The 14781-nt window shown below is 51.8% G+C and overlaps 1 protein-coding gene across 1 annotated transcript; it reads left to right on the top strand.

Moving 5' to 3' along the window:
- Positions 1 to 2315: 2315 nt before the first annotated feature.
- Positions 2316 to 10334, top strand: LOC142365456 (haloacid dehalogenase-like hydrolase domain-containing protein 2). The gene is made up of 6 exons (XM_075446289.1): positions 2316 to 2332; positions 2648 to 2757; positions 7314 to 7446; positions 7830 to 8046; positions 8522 to 8594; positions 10231 to 10334. The coding sequence occupies exons 1-6, from the start codon at positions 2316 to 2318 to the stop codon at positions 10332 to 10334; spliced, it is 654 nt and encodes a 217-aa protein (XP_075302404.1).
- The last annotated feature ends 4447 nt before the right edge of the window (positions 10335 to 14781 follow it).

The following is a 14781-nucleotide window of genomic DNA, read 5'->3' on the forward strand; positions in this document are numbered from 1 at the left end:
GAGTTACGGAACCGCAGATCGGGACTCCCACTCACTTCACAGCAATGCTGTGTCTCAACCACACATACACACGCACAAAGACAATACTTCTAACATAAAATCCCTGGGCATTCAAATGATAACATTATCACTTGCAGCTAACATTAATACAAAACAACACAAATGCAATTGCAGTTAACATTCATACAGAAACAACCCGAACGCAATTGCAGCTAACGTTTATACAGAAACAACCCGAACGCAATTGCGCGGAGGTCCGCTTACCCTTCTCCTGCTTCTTATATATCAATCATATCAATCATTAGCAGGTCCGTCCTGGCTCCCAACACTGGGATGCAGTGGTAACTTCGGGTTTGCTCAATCTACCCTCAAGATCGCTAGCGGCCGCTCTATCGGTCAGCAAACCCCCCTCCTTACCAGGGTACCCTTTCCCCACGGGGACTATGCTGCACGCCAGAAGTCTCTGCGCGATTTACCAGCAGCCCCAGCCACGTGTATGGCCACTTACAGGTCCTTCCCTACAAAACATACCGTTTATATCCGCGGCTTCAGGAGGTTGTTGTCTGCTCTCCGGGTGAGTGGCCAGCAGCGGAGGCTCCTCCGAGGAAAGTGACCAGGGCGCGCCTAGGAGCGTTCGCTCCGCAGTCACTCCCAGGGCCAAGTAGAGATCTCCCAGCTGGCTCGCCAAAAGTGACGTGTGGAAAGCAGACCCCACAATCTGTAAGACTGTAAAGTAGGTATGTTTATTCGGCGCCGGGTGGCATGGGGGGTAGCCCCACCAAAGTCGTGCGCACCGAGCAGCAACTTCCCTCTTCAATTTATACAGTCAAGTATTACATATTCATCAGATTTCCCAATCTGCCTATACACATGCATGACCCAACCGCACTTGCGCAGTGCCTCCTGGTGGTGGTCATCGGGGGTCCCAAGATGAAGGCTCATCCTCTTCATCACGGTGTTCGCTGATTGATCTTTGTTTCTGCGCAAACTCAGTTCTCTTGTGGCTCCCATCCAAACTGCAAGGTCAGTCTTAGCCGCTTCTAGGCGACTCCCCAGCCTTTATCAGGAACTACCCCCTTTGTAAGAAAATGCAAGACGCTGTGCCTCGGTTAATTTACACAATAGATAAGCACTGTCAGTTCTCTGCACAGCAACTATCAGGCAGTGCTGCTTCTACTAAATTCCTTAACTATTAGGCAAGGCTGCTTCTACTAAAATCCCTTTAACCCCTTCCTTCAGTAATTTCTCTTTTTGTATGCGTGGGATTTTGATGCCACGTTTAAAAGAATTCTCTCAGGTGAGATCTTTCCTGCAAATTGCTGAATGTAAGTGGTTGTGGTGCTGCTGTCAAATTAAATTCGTCTGTGTCCTAGAGGCATCCTCCTGTCGTGAAAGTATCTGGCTGCTCACAGGTACACGTCAGCTCTCTTCTTGTTGAGCTTGCTTTGGAGTGCGTTGATTCAGCAGAAGTGTTTTGTGATAATGAAGTGAAATGGCATATTCCCATTTACATTGTGCTTAGGGCACTCGGGCTGCTCTGCAAGCACGAGGGAAGGAGCAGACATCCTTCAAGGAGCATGCAACTCGCCTAAGCCAGCCTCTTTGAGCAGAGCCACAGCGCAGCTCCAGAAAGGCAGTGAAGGGGCCACGCAAGATTTTATTTGTTTCCTTAAAGGTTTTGTTTTTTTTGTAAATCGGGCAGGGTTAAGGGGAAAAGGAATCCTTCTTTCTGCCCTGGAGATGACAACCAACTCTCTATCCCCCAGCTTTGCTAGTTACAACCCTGCCTGTTGTGATAAACACTGGCACTGCCTGCAGAACCTGCTGTCAAATCGAACGGGAAGCGTTTGGCAGTCGTTACCTCAGCTTTTATGGGTACTTTCTGGAGAGCTTTCGTGGCACTGAAGCTGAAGCCAGGGACGGGGAGCACTGAGAGAACGCTGCTGTGCTTGGCAGTACCCAGAGGGTTCCTCTAGCGCAGCGGCTACGCAGGCTTCCCTCTACTGCAGGACAGGTAACTGCTGTGTCTGCGGTGGGAAAAAGACACCGGGCGGGTAACAGAAATGGAAGAATCAAAGACTGGGTCCAGATTCTGTGAAAGCAAGCCCTCCTAAACTCCCGTTTATTACTTCGCTGTCATGGGTCCGCTGTTTGGCCACGCTCCCTGCTGGAAGGGTTTTACAAGACCTGCAGATGTGAACTGACAATGGTGACAGGGTGGTGAGGCTACGGAGTTGCTGATGGGGATCGGTGGAGCGACAGCAGCTTCTTAATTACTTCTTCCCTTTCCAGTGCTCCAGGCAGTGCTGTGTTCCATGCAGGTTTTTAACAGGTAGGTCAGGCAGCTGGCAGGCAGAGAGGGTGTCTGTGGGACCCCAGGGAGGGAGCACGTGGGTGTGTCGGGGCAGAAATGGGCCCGTGGAAGGTGGGGGGATCTCAGCTGTTGGAAAAGAGCAGTTCCCGGTCTCAGACCACTGCTTCCCAAGGCTCCCAGGCGCTGTGCCCAGCCAAGACCCTCCTGTAACGCTGCCACACCATGCGTTATGGCCCTTACTCTGTGACCCTTTTATTGTGCTCAGAAGCGTTAGGAATCTGCTGACTCAGTGCTTTGAACTGTCTTCCACTTGAAATTTTTGGTTCCCAATAGCAAGGAGCCCAACTCCAGCTTTGTTTCTAAATCGCTCGGTAACAGCGCTGTTAACTGGGAAATTCGGTGGGATGTGAACGCACCTAATAGATTTACTAAAGCTACTGAAGGTGAAGCTACTGAAGGTGAAGGGCTCTGGAGCAGAGGCTCGCGCCAAGGGACCCTTTCTCCAGTGGTAAAACCGCAGCGACGAGGCGGCAAAAAGCGCCGAGAGAAGAGACCCCAGCTCCACACACCACACCACCACACCACCCCCCCCCCCCCAGCGGGAAAGCGAGAGGTGCCAACGAGCAGCAGCTCTGACTCAGCGGGGGCGGAGCCGAGTGTGACAGCGGCCAAACCCCCACCCGGATAAGAGCAGCCCCCAGGGAGCGTCAGCGAACAGAGCCGGCGCAGCAGTTCGCGCGGCAGTTTGCACGGGCAGGGCGAGCAGGGAAGGCGACAGGCAGGGTGCAGACGCCCCTCCTGGCAACTCAAGTAGTGGGCATCGCCCATCCAGGAGATATTCTAGCCATGGTTACCACCCGTGGTAAAGCTGTTGCTAGAAGGAGTGTGGGGACCCAGACGGAAGCCCCACGCAAGAACACAAGTGTCCAGGTCTCTGGCTGCAGGGAGTGCCTGAGCCTGGCGCTCCTACCGGAGGACGGCAGGGACAACTGCTGTGTTCGGTGCGAGCAGGTGAATGACCTGCTCAGCCTGGTGGCAGAGCTGAAAGAGGAAATGGAGAGGTTGAGGAGCATCCTGGAGTGTGAGAGGGAGATCGACTGGTGGAGACGCTCCCTGCCCTCCCTGAGGCAGAGGCAGCAGGAGGCGGCTCCACAGAAAGCAGAGAACCCCCTACCCTCTTGCCACCGAGCAGAAAGAGGGGGCCTAAGAGATGGGGGGAATGGAAACAGGTCCCTGCTCGGGGGGGCAAGAGAATCCCCTCCCAGCCTCCCTCACCTGCCCAGTTGCCCTTAACCAACAGATATGGGGCTCTGGAATGTGAGGGACCGGCCACAGAGGAAGTGGGTGAAGGTGAAGCTCCATCCAGGGGGTTGCCCAGGACGAGTCAGTCAGCCCCACTTATTACGACTGCCTCGGCTAAGAAAAAAAGGAGGGTAATTGTCATAGGTGATTCCCTTCTGAGGGGAACAGAGGGCCCGATCTGCCGACCGGACCCATCCCACAGGGAAGTCTGCTGCCTCCCTGGGGCCCGGGTTAGGGATGCTGCTAAGAAACTCCCTGGTCTGGTGCGGCTTTCTGATTACTACCCCCTCTTGGTAATGCAGGTTGACGGGGATGAGATCGCAGAAAGAAGTCCCAAGGCCATCAAAAGGTACTTCAGGGCACTGGGGCGATTGGTTGAGGGATCAGGGGCGCAGGTGGTGTTTTCCTCCATCCCATCAGTGGCAGGGAACAGCACTGAAAGGGGCAGGAAAACTCACCTGGTGCCATCGGTCAAATTTTGGCTTCTTTGATCATGGGGAACTGTACACAGCACCGGGCCTGCTGGCGACAGGTGGAACTCAGCTATCTCAAAGGGGAAAAAGGATTCTTGCCCACAAGCTGGCGGGGCTCATTGAGAGGGCTTTAAACTAGGTTTGAAGGGGGAAGGGGACATTGCCCAGCTCACTAGGGATGAGCCTAGGCTTGGCGTGCCAGGGTCAGGGGTGAGATTGACAGCCCAGCTCAAGTGTGTCTACACCAATGCACGTAGCATGGGCAATAAACAGGAGGAGCTGGAAGCCATTATACAGCAGGATGGCTATGACTTGGTCACCATCACAGAAACATGGTGGGACAACTCGCATGACTGGCATGCTGTCATGGATGGCTACAGACTCTTTAGGAAAGACAGGCCAACAAGGAGAGGTGGGGGAGTTGCTCTATATGTGAGGGAGCAACTGGAATGCATTGAGCTTGGCCTGGGGGCAAATGAGGAACGAGTTGAGAGCTTGTGGGTTAGAATTAAGGGACAGGCTCACAAGGGTGACATTACGGTGGGTGTGTACTACAGGCCACCTGACCAGGAGGAGGAGGTTGATGAGGCCTTCTACAGGCAACTACAAGCAGCCTCACAATCACAGGCCCTGGTTCTCATGGGGGACTTCAACCACCCTGACATCAGCTGGGAAGACCATACAGCTAGGCAGGTGCAATCCAGGAGGTTCCTACAGAGCATCGATGATAACTTTCTGATGCAAGTGGTGGAGGAACCAACAAGGAAAGGCGCTCTGCTGGACCTTGTGTTAACAAACAAGGAGGGACTGGTGGAGGATGTGAAGGTTGGAGGTAGACTCGGCTGCAGTGACCATGAAATGGTCGAGTTCAGGATCCTGCGTGGAGGAAGCAGGGCGATAAGCAGGATCAAAACCTTGGACCTCAGGAGGGCTAACTTTGGCCTCTTCAAGGAGCTACTGGGAGGAATCCCGTGGGCCAGGGCTCTCGAAGGCAGGGGGGTCCAAGAGTGCTGGTCGCTCTTTAAACGACATTTTCTCCATGCTCAGGAGTGGTGCATCCCCCTGAGAAAGAAATCGAGCAAAGGAGGCAGGAGACCTGCATGGTTAAACAAGGAGCTTCTAGCAGAGATCAGGTGGAAGAGAAAGGTCCATGGAATGTGGAAAGAGGGGCAGGCCACTTGGGAAGAGTACAGGACTGTGGTCAGAGCATGCAGGGATGCGACGAGGAAGGCCAAAGCCCACCTGGAATTGAAGCTGGCAAGGGATGTCAAAAACAACAAGAAGGGCTTCTTCAACTACATCAGCAGCAAAAGGAAGGCTAGGGACAATGTGGGGCCGCTGCTGAATGAGGCGGGTGTCCTGGTGATGGAGGATGCGGAGAAGGCAGAGCTACTGAATGCCTTCTTTGCTTCAGTCTTCAGTGCTAAGACTGGCCCTCAGGAATCCCAGGCCCCGGAGGTAAGAGAAGAAGCCTACAGAGAGGACGACTTTCCCTTGGTCGAGGAAGAGTGTGTGAGGGATCGCTTAAGCGATCTGGACATCTACAAATCCATGGGCCCCGATGGAATGCACCCACGAGTGCTGAGGGAGCTGGCGGATGTCATTGCTGAGCCACTCTCCATCATCTTTGAGAGGTCCTGGAGGACAGGAGAGATGCCTGAGGACTGGAGAAAGGCCAATGTCACTCCAATCTTCAAAAAGGGCAAGAAGGAGGACCCGGGGAACTACAGGCCGGTCAGCCTCACCTCCATCCCGGGAAAGGTGATGGAGCAGCTCATCCTGGATCCCATCATCAAGCAAGTGGAGGAAAAGAAGGTTATCAGGAGTAGTCAGCATGGATTCACCAAGGGGAAATCATGCCTGACCAATCTAATAGCTTTCTACGATGACATGACTGGCTGGGTGGATGAAGGGAGAGCCGTGGATGTTGTCTACTTAGACTTCAGCAGGGCTTTCGACACAGTCTCCCATAATATCCTCCTAGGGAAGCTGAGGAAGTGTGGGCTGGATGAGTGGTTGCTGAAGTGGATTGAGAAGTGGCTGAATGGCAGAACTCAGAGGGTTGTCATCAGCGGCGCTGAGTCTAGTTGGAGGCTGGTAACTAGTGGTGTCCCCAGGGGTCAGTACTGGGCCCAGTCTTGTTTAACTTCTTCATCAACGACCTGGATGAAGAGTTAGAATGTACCCTCAGCAAGTTTGCTGACGACACCAAGCTGGGAGGTGTGGTAGATATACACCAGAAGGCTGTGCTGCCATTCAGCATGACCTGGATAGGCTGGAAAGCTGGGCAGAGAGGAACCTGATGAGGTTCAACAAAGGCAAGTGCAGGGTCCTGCACCTGGGGAGGAACAACCCCATGCACCAGTACAGGCTTGGGGCGGACCTGCTGGAGAGCAGCTCTGCGGAGAGGGACCTGGGTGTCCTGGTGGACGACAGGTTAACCATGAGCCAGCAGTGTGCCCTGGCTGCCAAGAAAGCCAATGGGATCCTGGGGTGCATCAAGAAGAGTGTGGCCAGCAGGTCGAGGGAGGTTCTCCTTCCCCTCTACACTGCCCTAGTGAGGCCTCATCTAGAGTACTGTGTCCAGTTCTGGGCTCCCCAGTTCAAGAAAGATGAGGAGCTACTGGAGAGAGTCCAGCGGAGGGCTACAAGGATGGTGAGGGGACTGGAACATCTCTCCTACGAGGAGAGGCTGAGGGAGCTGGGCTTGTTCAGCCTGAAGAAGAGAAGGCTGCAAGGGGACCTAATATATACTTACAAATATCTGAAGGGTGGGCATCAGGAGGATGGGGCCAAGCTCTTTTCAGTAGTGCCCAGCGACTGGACAAGGGGCAATGGGCACAAACTGAAGCAGAGGAAATTCCGTCTGAATATGAGGAAGAATTTCTTCCCTCTGAGGGTGACATAGCACTGGAACAGGCTGCCCAGGGAGGTTGCGGAGTCTCCTTCTCTGGAGATATTCAAGACCCGCCTGGGCAAGGTCCTCTACAGCCTACTGTAGGTGACCCTGCTTCGGCAGGAGGGTTGGACTAGATGACCCACAGAGGTCCCTTCCAACCCCTACCATTCTGTGATTCTGTGATTCTGTGATTTGTGCCTTTTCATGTAAAGTGTTATTGTCATTCCTCCAATGTTAAAATATAAATTAAACGATTCATCTTCTGCACGGGATTCACCTGAACGCCCATCTCTGCTGGAAACATGTAGCTGTTCGGCTGTCACAGGGGGTACCAACAGCCCCAAGAGCTGCAGATTTGCTGGCAGCAGCAGCAGCCTGAAGGTGCGGCTGTGTTCTCAGTCCAGGCAAGGAGATGAAGGCCGCGGCCATCAGACTGTTACCTCCAGCTGCTGCCTGTGGTTAATGTGTTTTAAAATATTTGTGTGGTGAAATCGGACAGGTTCTAACGTTAGGGTGTTTGCCTTAGTGAAAAGTGAGGCTGCTTAGAGTCATGGACCTAACTGCATTAGAGATACAGATGGGATTTAAAAGTAGTTACCTGTTAAAATCCTCAAGATAAATTCTTTATTTGGGGGATTTGTTTGATTAGCTGTTTCTGGGGAAAAGAAAGAAAGGAACTTTAACTCTCCAAATGAATGCTGGCTTGCATTATAATTTGAGGCGTCATGAAAGTCAGCGGGAGTTTTATCATCAATTTAAATGAAAGCCAGTTGAGGCCTTCAGCTGTAAATAGCGTTTCTTTAATATATTGTTTCTACTTTCATCTTCATTCATTCTTTAGGTTGATTTTGGATGGTGTTCCCCTTATAGCTATACATAAAGCCAGATATTTCAAGAAAAATGACGGCTTGGCTCTGGGATGTGGACCTTTTGTAGCTGGGCTGGAATACACGACGGACACCAAAGCAACAGTGGTGGGGAAGCCAGAGAAAACCTTCTTCCTCGAAGCTTTGCAGGGGACTGGCTGTGACCCAGAGGAGGCCGTCATGATTGGTGATGTACGTGGGGACCAAACACCTTCTCACCTGCCTGCGAAGGCAGTGCTCATCTCCACTGCGTGCCGAGCCCTTCACGAATCGAGCTTTTTAAAAGATGGGGGGTGAAAATCAAACGGTCAAAACCCGCAGGATTTAACGTGTGGTCCATGGGGTTGGTTCTTTTACTTCGGTGGATTCCAGAGAAGCCCTCACCATCCTGCCCAAGAGCATGAGCGGTCTGTCGACAAGAAGCGCCTTGCCCTGTCTCCGAGGCCCTTCCTAAAATCCCCCGTTCCTGCGTGATTGGATCTCACTATTGGTTCGGGCAAAAAGCACACAGTGCAAGTATTTCTGTGACAGTTTCTCTAATAGGTAGCTGCAGGATTTGACTCAGCGTAGCTGCTTTGTGATGTGTAAAGCAGGGAATGCAATAAAAAACTCGTCGACAAATGCGTGTCTGTGCCCACTAACCAGCTGCTCTCCCGTTCTGTCCCAGGACTGCAGGGATGACGTTGGCGGCGCCCAGAATGCGGGCATGCATGGAGGACCGGTAAGTACTCGCTGGAGTGGTCGTTTCGGGAGGCAGCGGTGCATTCGGTGACCTTGCCCTGGGTACCAGCAGCCCCCATGCCCGATGTGAAGGTACACACCAAGCCCCGGTGCTTTAGAGGCCTGCCGTTCCTGCCGTCTGTGACACCGAGGGGCTGCTGGGAGACCCCAGGGCCATCACCCCAGTCATTTTGGGGTGAATTCAGTAGATGCATTGCCTCAGCTGGCAGCCTACGAAGCAGTAAATTGCGATTAAATCAGAATAGGCCATTATATTTAATGTTTTAACAACAGGGCTAGAGCACAGACCCTGAACTGGTAGCAGGATGATATGAAGTAATAGATGTGGGCAGCTGAGCTTGTAGGTGTGAATTTTTTTCTCTAATGACTCTAAAATCCCAAGCACCAGGCAAAGAACAGAGAGAAGTGTTACTGTGACGTCTTAGATTGCCAAAATCCATCATAGCAATGTCACCGCTGATTATTTAGGAGCTCTGATCGCATTCCTTAGTAATTACACTGGTAATTATAAAAGTTCTTTTCTGAAAGTGAAACCTTAAGGGACTGACAGGTATTATCAATGTTATTGATGGTACCATGGGCTGGGTAAGGTCTTTCTGAGGTGCCAGCTGCTGATGCCTCACAGTCCATTATGGTGAAGATGAAGGCAAGTAATCCTCCTCTTCCTCATAAAAGCCAGAAGGGAAGATGGTAACATTATTATTTCAAGAACCTACAACACAAATATCTGCGGAGTCGAAGGGAAACCATTGCCTAAGTGACACTGTCACCGAAAATCTGGGAATAAAACCTCGTAACACCAATGTAGTGTTAAAAGGCAGGCATTCTTTATTGCAGCGCTGGATGCATGGGGGATAATTCCACCGAACGTGCATACTTTATACCTTTTCCGTGCAGTTTATATAGATCAAAATATACATATTCACTAGGTTGCATAACCTATCCCTTTCATATTAAAATCAGTTCCAAGAAGTCATTTCTATAGACTCCTCCCAGCTGTGCTTGCGCAGTGCCTCCTAGTGGTGGTCGTCAGGGGTCCAAGATGAAGACTCATCCTCTTCATCACAGTTTCTGTGCAAACTCAGTTCTCTTCTGGCTCCCATCCACACAGTAGGGTCATCTTGACTGGTTTTAGGCGACTTCCAGCCCCTACCAAAAACTAACCCCTTTGTATGGAGATGTAAGACTCTCTGCTTCAGTTAATTTACACAATAGATAGGTACTATAAATGCATCTGCAACTATTAGGTAATGCTATTTCTATTAAAAATCCCCTTCACTACTATTGTTTAACATTAATGGTTACCTAGAGACTAGACCCTCTGTTCCCAGACCTAATGTCCAGATGGGTAGGGCTGTACAAGGGACATAGCAGCATTGTTCATGTTTATGGTTAACTGATTCTATCTCCCTGGTTACAACACCAATTCTGGGCCAGAGCCGCCCCTGGAGGAGCCTTCAGGAAGGCTCAGGGCTTGGCTGGGGAAGGCTTGGGGGACGTTTCTTGCAGAACCTCATGTGGGCGTTCCTCCTGCCGTGCCTCGTTGTTACCAGTCCAAGGAGGCTGTAATTTTCAGGGAAAAGAGAGATACCCAAAGGAGCTTGGTAAATGCATCGTTTTGTTAATCTGTTACAGGTAAATATAGACTGGCAGATGAAGCCAAAATCAATCCGGCTCCTTACTTCACCTGTGAGAATTTCCCAGAGGCAGTGGAACACATCCTAGAGCATCCGTTGTGAGAAAGAGAATAGTTAGTCTGAAGAAACATCTGTGTCACATAATTCGCTTTACTCTTGCTTCAAAAACTAAGGTCGTAGGATCAGTGCATGCGTTGCCTCAGAAACCCAGCCTTGAGCTCCTTGTGCTGGCGTTGTGAAAGGGCAGAGGGTCACTGCAAAGCCCCTTCCGCGTAGTAGTAGTTCCACGAGGGTGTGGTGAGGACCCACAAGTACCCAGCAGGTGAGACAGAGAGGCCACGGCTGACACAGCTGCTGTCCTGAGTGACATCGGGAGCGTGGCACACTGTACTGGGTTCGGCCAGGACAGGGTTAATTTTCACTGGAATCCAGGAAGGGACAGAGCCGGGCAGACTGACTCCACCAAACAGAGCAGGATATTCCATACCATGTGCCATCATGCTGGGTTCCGGGTGGGGGGGAGCGGAGCGGTGGGACCTCACTCACGGCTCCGGAGGGCGCAGCACCGGTCCGGTCCGGGAGAGTGGCTCTGTTGTGCGGTTTGTGCTGTGTTTTCTCCTCATCTGTATCATTGTTGTTGCTGTTCCCTTTGTTTGCTGTTCTGTTAAACTGCCCTTATCCCGACCCACCAGTTTCTGCCTGTTTCTTTCCATTCTCCTCCGCACCACGGAGAGGGGAGGGGTGGCCGCGTGGCGCTTTTGTTGCAGGCCGCAGCCAAACCATAACATGAAATTTGGCGCACAAGCATGGGGCGGGGATAACGGCAGGGCTGAACAGCGGGTGTTAAAACAGCTTTCTTAGATTTTGTAAAATTTTGTTATACGCATTTATTGTGTTAGTTAAATAGTCGCCGGTAAAAATGTTTCTGACTTTGATCAAATGGCTGTGGTATGTAAATCTGTACTTGCACTATTTGTTCACTGCTGTGCTGTTCATCATCACTGGGAAAAGGATCGGGATGATGATTTTGCTCTACTGTACGATATCGACTTATGACATGATAACATCACTGTGCATGAAATTAGGCTTGTATTTGCATGCGGCCCTGCAGTCATTTCCATACCTTGGATCTTATGTCTTAGAATTTGTTAACAATCGAACCCAGCCTGTGGGGAAAACCGGAGGGGATACCTTCCCCCACTCTTTCACCCCCCTTCCTCCTTCAGGCTGGTCCTAAAGGCTTTTGAGAATTTCGAGTACCCGTGGGATGCTCAGGGCAGCACTCTCCTATTGTCCTGAATGCTGAATGGGTTTTGGGTCTTGTTTAGGGTTAAACAAGTAGTTAAGAACATCGTGCAGAGACCTGCCCCGGGGCTGGATAGCTGTGAGTGGCTGGGTGTGTGGGACAGCATGGGAAAGTACCTAGGGCAGTGGACACCCCCGATGTTTTTTAAACTCACCCCTGAGCAAGTGCAGGATCCCGACAAACTAGTAAAGTAGCTGCAAAAAGTGTGCTACCACCCTGGGAACTCCAGAGAGACACAAATCACCTCAATGTGCTGGGGTCTGGCCCACACCTACCGAGCCATGTTCAACACTGTTCAGTGCCCTAAAGGGAAAGGAAGGGGAAACGAAGCGGCAGGCACTGTGACTGGCTCTTCCCCCCCAACCGGCGTGAGGGAGAGATACCCCTTCAGTGAGGACTTTGTATGTTATCCTGGCAAGTGGACCAATATGGAAAGGGGTATTCAATACCTGAGGGAATTAGCTGTGCGGGAGCTGGTTTACTATGACACAGACAATGAGCAGGTACCCACAGACCCAGATGAAGTCCAGTGCACATGACACATGTGGAGGAAGTTTGTGCGGAGCGCACCATCCTCATATGCCAACTCACTGGCAGTAGTAGACTGGAAGGGTAAGGAGGCACCAACAGTGGATGAGGTGGCTGTCAGACTCCAGAAATATGAAGAAAGTCTCTCTTCTTCCCTCGTCTCAGCTGTGAAGAAACTGTCCCGGCAGTTCCAGCAATTCAAAGAGAGCATGTCCTAATCCCCACCTGTACAGGCCAGCATCTCAGCTATTAGGGGCAAGCGTTTCTCTGCTCAGGAGAGAGAATACAGAGGCTACACACCATGGGGCACCCTGTGGTTTTACCTGCGTGACCACGGAGAGGACATGAGGAAGGGGGATGGAAAACCCACCTCAAGTCTAGAGGCACGAGTGCATGAGCTGCGAGGTAAAACAATCACCAAAGGGGATTCTGTCAGGAAAAATGCTGCTCCAGTTTCCAGCAACCAGCTCTCCAGACCAGGTAGGCAGTTTGATCTTGATTCCGATCCTCTGGAAGGGACCTCCAAGTCATTCTTACAGCAGGTGAGCAGCAAATTCTCTGACCAGGATTAGAGGGGCCATGCCTCCAGCCAGGTGGAGGAAAGGGACAACCGCTTTTATTGGATGGTGTGGATTCGGTGGCCTGGCACGTCAGATCCACAAGAGTAGAAAGCTCTAGTGGACACTGGTGCACAGTGTACTTTAATGCCATCAGAGTTCAAAGGGTCAGAGTCTATTTGCATTTCTGGAGTGGCAGGGGGGGTCCCAAGAGCTGAGTGTATTGGAGGCTGAAGTGAGCCTCACTGGGCAGGAGTGGCAGAAGCACCCCATTGTGACTGGCCCCGAGGCTCCGTGCATCCTTGGTATAGACTATCTTGGGAGAGGGTATTTCAAGGACCCAAAGGGGTATCGGTGGGCTTTTGGCATAGCTGCTTTGGAGGCGGAAGAAATTAAACAGCTGTCCATTTTGCCTGGTCTCTCGGAGGATCCTTCTGTTGTGGGGTTACTGAGGGTTGAAGAACAACAGGTGCCAATCGCGACCACAACAGTGCACCAGCAACAGTACCGCACCAACCGAGACTCCCTTATCCCCATTCATCAGGTGATCCGCCAGCTGGAGAGTCAAGGAGTGATCAGCAAAACTCGCTCACCCTTTGTCCCATATGGCCAGTGAGAAAATCTACTAGAGAGTGGAGACTGACAATAGACTACCGTGACCTGAATGAAGTCACACCACCGCTGAGTGCTGCCGTGCCAGACATGCTAGAACTTCAACATCAGCTGGAGTCAAAGGTAGCCAAGTGGTATGCTACAATTGACATTGCTAATGCATTCTTCTCCATCCCTTTGGCAGCAGAGTGCAGGCCACAGTTTGCTTTCACCTGGAGGGGCATCCAGTACACCTGGAAGCGACTGCCCCAGGGGTGGAAACACAGTCCCACCATTTGCCATGGACTAATCCAGACTGCACTGGAAAAGGGTGAAGCTCCAGAACATCTGCAGTACATCGATGACATCATTGTATGGGGTGACACAGCGGAGGAAGTTTTTGAGAAAGGGGAGAAAATAGTTCAGACCCTTCTGAAAGCCGGTTTCGCCATTAAGCGAAGTAAAGTCAAGGGACCTGCGCAAGAGATCCAGTTTTTGGGGATAAAATGGCAGGATGGGTGCCGTCAAATCCCAATGGATGTCAGCAACAAAACAGCAGCTATGTCTCCACCAACCAGCAAAAAGGAAGCACAGGCCTTCCTGGGTGTTGTGGGTTTTTGGAGGATGCACATCCCAAATTACAGCCAGACTGTAAGTCCTCTGTACCACGTGACCCGGAAGAAGAATGATTTTGAATGGGGCCCTGAGCAACGACAGGCATTTGAACAAATTAAACGGGAGCTAGTTCATGCCACAGCCCTTGGTCCAGTCCGGTCAGGGCAAGATGTTAAAAACGTGCTCTACACCGCAGCCGGGGAGAATGGCCCAACCTGGAGTCTCTGGCAGAAAGCACCAGGGGAGACTCGAGGTCGACCCCTGGGGTTTTGGAGCCGGGGATACAAAGGATCCGAGGCCCGCTATACTCCCACTGAAAAAGAGATTCTGGCAGCATATGAAGGCGTTCGAGCTGCTTCAGAAGTGGTCGGCACTGAAGCACAGCTCCTCCTGGCACCACGATTGCCGGTCCTGGGCTGGATGTTCAAAGAGAGGGTCCCCTCTGCGCATCATGCCACCGATGCTACGTGGAGTAAGTGGGTCGCGCTGATCACACAGCGCGCCCGAATGGGAAACCCCAGTCGCCCAGGAATTCTGGAGGTAATCATGGACTGGCCAGAAGGCAAAGATTTTGGAGCATCGCCAGAGGAGGAGGTGACACGTGCTGAAGAGGCCCCACTGTATAACCAGCTGCCAGAAGATGAGAAACAGTATGCCCTGTTCACGGATGGGTCCTGTCGCATTGTGGGGAAGCAGCGGAGGTGGAAGGCTGCTGTATGGAGCCCTACACGACAAGTCGCGGAAACTGCCGAGGGAGAAGTTGAGTCCAACCAGTTTGCAGAGGTGAAAGCCATCCAGCTGGCTTTAGACATTGCCAGTCGAGAGAAGTGGCCAGTGCTCTATCTTTACACCGACTCCTGGATGGTGGCCAATGCCTTGTGGGGGTGGCTGCAGCAATGGAAGAAGAACAACTGGCAGCGCAGAGGCAAACCTATCTGGGCTGCCCCATTGT

The sequence above is a fragment of the Opisthocomus hoazin genome, chromosome W (assembly GCF_030867145.1).
Source record: "Opisthocomus hoazin isolate bOpiHoa1 chromosome W, bOpiHoa1.hap1, whole genome shotgun sequence".
Classification (NCBI taxonomy): domain Eukaryota; kingdom Metazoa; phylum Chordata; class Aves; order Opisthocomiformes; family Opisthocomidae; genus Opisthocomus; species Opisthocomus hoazin.